This window comes from Gymnoscopelus braueri, assembly GCF_963280865.1.
Source record: "Gymnoscopelus braueri genome assembly, chromosome: 22".
Classification (NCBI taxonomy): domain Eukaryota; kingdom Metazoa; phylum Chordata; class Actinopteri; order Myctophiformes; family Myctophidae; genus Gymnoscopelus; species Gymnoscopelus braueri.
In genome coordinates, this window is record NC_137624.1 from 43189165 (window position 1) to 43194529 (window position 5365).

At 43.3% G+C, this 5365-nt stretch overlaps 1 protein-coding gene across 1 annotated transcript; it reads right to left on the reverse strand.

The window, feature by feature from the left end:
* Nucleotides 1-1227: 1227 nt before the first annotated feature.
* Nucleotides 1228-4054, reverse strand: purbb (purine-rich element binding protein Bb). Its single transcript, XM_080420081.1, has 2 exons — nt 2827-4054; nt 1228-2062 (listed from the first exon to the last, which is right to left on the reverse strand). Exon 1 carries the CDS (start codon nt 3906-3908, stop codon nt 2883-2885), a length of 1026 nt encoding a protein of 341 aa, XP_080276207.1. The 5' UTR covers nt 3909-4054; the 3' UTR covers nt 1228-2062; nt 2827-2882.
* Between the last annotated feature and the right edge of the window lie 1311 nt (nt 4055-5365).

Here is a 5365-nt window from a genome sequence, read left to right on the forward strand (position 1 = left end):
ACACAAACACATATCAACACATGTTTTATGTTCCCCATAATCCATGTAGTTAAGCATAGCTAAGTGTTAGCTGGAATAACCATAAACTACTTCCAACCTGGTGTCATTATGTCTGGCATGCCATTATAGGAGAAAAGTCAAAACTTAGCGTAATCTACAAGCTCTCGTGTCACTTTTTAACACATTGCAAGCTTCTAGAACAGCAATTGTTTTGCTATTTGTCTACGAAGTATAAGTATAGGGCTTAAGTGATTACAGTTTTTATTATAATTATTCTACATTTAGAACAGTGATGTATCAAAGGGTGTGCAGTTATCTAAAGATAATGAATTCCCCACTGCCAATCAGAAATGAGTATTCTCTGCGGCCATGGCATAACATTAGCATGGACTTTTGCAGACAAAACATGCATCAACGTTCTGGGTTAAAGTTTAATCATAATTGATACTGTCGATTGTGATCCATAACCCAGAGACCCATATCAAATCCTGCTAATATAAATTAAGTGTTTCTCAGAGTTGTATTGTTTAGAATTGCAGAACACGTCTCTCTCCTCTTTGCAGATCATGCAAGTGTTTTGTTTAAAATGTTTTTAAGACACCATTCCCTTCATTGGAACAGTTCATATCATAGTATATTATGTGTAGTGTACCATCAGTGGTGTAAAGTAACTAAATATATTTACTCCAGTACTGTACTTCAGTACAATTGAGGTATTTGTGCTTGTGCCGATCTACAAGCTCACAATGGGTCTCTGTCTCTGTTTCTGTTGTAACCACATGAACCCTAATGTACCTATTCTGGGCAAGTCATCATAATAGGGGGAATAGTTGAAAATAGTCAAAAACAGTCGGCTAAAAATAGCAGATCTACAAGCTCAGCTGATAGAGCTGCTATTTTCAAATTCCAAAAGAGATTTGGTGTAGAGTAGACTGAAAAAGGATACGGTATACGTATACTGTACAGTTTAACCACTTGAACCCCAGCATTCATATTCTGGGGGGAACATTAGACAAATTAGCCGATCTACAAGATCACAACTTGTTGTTTTTGGCGAAGAGATTTAGTGTATGCCGAGAAAAACCCCGATTCAAGTACAGAGCCAACTCGGGTCCAGTTTACCAAGTCCAAAGGGTTTAAGTGAATAGCAAGAATTATACGTTAGCATACAGAATAAAGAGATGTAACACTTAAGGAATGTAGAAATATACAGTCAGTCACAATATATAATATTGAATTTAAATCTGTTTAATCACCAAAGCTTTATAATTTTCACTCTGGGAAAAAAAAAACAATCCTGGAAATGGTCATCCCAGCTCTTTGCATTTTTAAATTATACATTTTTTCTTTCTTAATATTTCAAAATAGGTTTTGCTGGTTGTTCAGGACTTTTCTTTTTTTTAATAAGTATAATAATAATATCTCAATATATTTCTCTTTTGAAAAAACAAACAAAGAAATAAAACATCCATCCATGTGTTTTCTGTCCAGAGTCTATATAATATATAATATAATGTGCTGTTAAGCTGGGCCAGCATTAACCATGGCCAGTCTGTAGCTCTGACCCGGGTTAGAAGGACTAGTAGGAACTAGATGTTCGACACAGTCCCATGTTGTTGAGGTACCAGAGCTGCAAGGGTCGGTCGGAGGAGGAGACACTCCTCTGTTGTGTTTTTGATCCAGCGCTCCCCTCCATTAAAAAGATCTTTCATTCCCAGCATAGTGACCGTCTGGGAATGAATGAGCGTTTAAAAAAAGAACAAAAAGAAAACAAGGTCCTGTTATATCCGCATGTCAACCCTGGTATATTAGGGTGGGCTCCCATTCATTCACTACTAGGGTACTCACACAGGATGTGTTCCTCTCTGCTCGATGCTTGTCTTGGACGCCTAGGCTACGACTGGTCGGTGTGGCGGAACCAACATTGCTTTTCACATTGAGTGGGGGGGTATTAATAGAATGTAGCACCGCCGACACACATGAGGGTGATACGTTTAAATATTGCTAACATATAGTAAAACAAAAGAAAAAGAAGCCTCTTTACTGATGTTAAAATTGCCATCTGTTGAAAATGGGAAGAGGGGAAAAACAAAACAAAAAAACAATTTAGTCAGGGAGGACGTCATAGTCCAGGCTTCTACAGAATAAATCCTCTCAGTAACTTCTTGTAACATTCTTTTTTTTGAATAAAGTTTTAAACATTTTAAATGCCTGCTATGGCGGCACCGCCTCATGGGTTGTGGAGTGGATCTCAGTGTGTTTTTTTTATTGCATGCCATCCTCCTCTGAGTGATGGTGGCAGCATTCTATACATTCCTCTAACTTTGACTAACTTTGCAAACATCCCACAAGATAATAATGATAATAATATTAATGCCCACAAAGGAAGAGACCTGCCCTGGAACAGGAAGACAATGGATGCTGGCTCTCTCTCCTTACATGGAGCCACGGAAATATCTAGACTCTGCATTATTTTAATATATTTTATTTCATTATTAATATATTTTTTTTAATATGAAAACAAAAAAATTCTATGGTTTCTTTTGTCGTTATAAAAACCAATTTGCTGGTTTTAGTGGGATCTCTTATATATATATATATGTTTTAAAAAATAACTCAATTTAGCGTTTGTTTTTTTTGACACATTCTTAGCCTATTGACCTTCACTGTTCGAGACTCACACACAACCCATCATCAAAACTCAACACAAATCTTGCAGCATAAATACATCAACAGCTCCCTGCTTTATTCTCTATCTATGCCACGATACTTTTAGTAGGCTTACGTCATGCACTGTAAATGTGTCATCTGTGTCATTTTTTTTACCAGATGTCATTGAACTGAACTACATCTCAACCGTGTTGTTGTTTGTTGACAGTCAGTCAGTCGTCATCCACGTCCTCCTCTCCCTCCTCGGACTCCTCTCTCTTGTTGTCGTACATCTTCTCCCTCTGCTTCTCCTGGATCTCCTTCATCTCCTCGGCGTAGCGGCTGAACGCCCCTCCGAACTTGCCCCAGGCTTTGAACGGGATGGTGATAGAGTTCCTGTAGCTGGGCTTCACCTCGCTCACCCGCATGAACACGCCGTACTTGTTGGAGCCGACGTCGAAGAAGAACCGCTTGGAGTCCACGGTGATGGACGTGCCCTCCGGCAGCTCCCCGCCGGGCGCCAGAGCCCCTCCGCCGGCGCCGGCCAGCAGCTCCTCGTCGTCGCCGCCGTAGTCGTCGATCAGCTTGGCCAGGGCGTCCCTGAACTCGATGAGCCCCTGGGCCGGCAGGGCGATGGTCTGGCCGGCCAGCATGCCCCCGCCGGGGCCCCCGACTCCCCCGAACCCGGGCCCGCGGTTGACGGTCTGCCGGATCCTCAGGAACCTCCCGCGCTGGTTCTCCTTGAGGTCCAGGTAGTACTTGCGGTTCTCCCGCACCAGGAACTCGCTCTTCAGCGCCCGCTTGGGCCCGCCGTCCTCCCCTTGCGCCTGGCTGGCCCGGGCGATCTGCTCCGGCGAGCTGGGCCCCAGCTGGGCGTAGTGCTCGATGAAGTCCCCGAGGTAGTCGCGGAACTCGGCCGCCACGGAGAGGCTGAGGGTCAGCCGGCTCTTGGAGCCTCCGGCGCCGACCTCCGCGATCTTGATGAAGCGGCCCTTGTTGTTCTGCTTCACGTCCAGGTAGAAGCGCTTGTTCTGGATGTCCAGGCGCTTGGACGCCAGCTCCTGGGTCTCCGGCTGCTCGCCCCGGCCTCCTCCTCCACCTCCTCCACCACCTCCCTGTCCTCCCTGGAAGTAGGGGAACCCTCCGCCTCTTCCACCTCCTCCTCTATCTCCTCTTTCACCTCCTCTTTCACCTCCTCTTTCACCTCCTCTTTCTGCTGCTCCGCCGCCTAGCTCGCTCCCACTATCACCATCCGCCATCTTCACACCACCATTCAATTCCTCTCTCTCTCTCTCTAGTCTCTTCTCCGTCTCTCCCTCCCTCTCTCTCTCTCTCTCTCTCTCTCTCCTGCGAAATGTTTATACTCCGCCTCGCGCAGGTCTCGCTCTCGCGCGTTCCGCAAACGAGCCGATCTGCAAGCTCACAGCCACGTCTCGCTGCTACGCGCCGTGAGCTTGTAGATCGGCTTGTTTGCGGCGCGCGGCACCGTCCGTCCTGCGACGAACGAACGGAGTAGTCGCTCCGTCCTCGCGTCATCGTCAGGCCTTTTTTTCCCCACACACAGAAACAAAACTGTGTTGCTGTCGGTGCTCAGATCCGGTCTAAAGCCCGCCTACTGTATCCGGTCAATTGCAGAGTAGACATAAACGGACGCACATGAAGCGTTTCCGTATCCGTTTTTGGACCGGATCCGCAGCCCGCAAAGTGGATTGACCTCAGTCTGACTGAGTAGGTCCCAGAAGAACACGCCCCGCAGCAGTGTTCATTGGCCACTTTCACGGGACTTCAGGCAGATCCCGTTTCCTCATTGGTCTATCTGTCTGCCAATCACGTCCACATGTGTCATCCATCCAATGGATATTTTTAGATTTCAGTTCCATTTATTATGGAAAGTCACTCAATTAAATACCACGATGAAATAAATAAAAGACACAAAGTAATAAATAAAAATCACAATGTACTAAACAAAAAAACACACATAGAACATATAGAAATAAATAAATAAATAGCCTACATAAATAAACACAATTAAATAGATTTAAAAAAATGTAACAGCTATATATATATATATATATATATATATATATATATATATATATATATATATATATATATATATATATATATATATAGTCATCTATCTGTCTGTCTATCTGTCTGTCTGTCTGTCTGTCTGTCTGTCTAATAATTCGCAGAATGTCCCATACATTCAGCATAATGAGTACTTTCTACTTTTGGTACTTTAAGTACATTTTGATACCAATACGTTTGTACTTTTTCAAGTCAATTTTGAATTCCAGACGTGTACTATTTCTACATTGCATTATTGATACTTTTACTTAAGTAAAAAATGTGAATACTTTTTCCACCACTGAAGATAGCCTATGTAATATTATCACAACCAATCTAGGGCTACAGGACCCCCACTACATATTGTATAAAATTGTGTTGCAAATTAAACTTTTTCATAGGTTTCATAAGATAACATCAGACTGGAACCTTTTCCATCATCAGACATGATGACTCTCTGTTGACTGTTTACAAGTTCTCCAGTTTGAAGTCAGTTTGGTTGCAGTGTCCAGGCTGCTCCACTGGGTGGCGCCAAGGTAAGTAAAAGTTCCCTTACCTAGATCTAGTGTACATGACTTGTACACTAGATCTAGTGGTAAGTTACCACAGCCAGCCACTTAGGGTTAAATAAATGTGTTTTTTGTTT

Bases quoted from the DNA above. Each gene is read 5' to 3' on its own strand.
- purbb (XM_080420081.1), bottom strand. From the start codon at position 3,908: ATGGCGGATGGTGATAGTGGGAGCGAGCTAGGCGGCGGAGCAGCAGAA.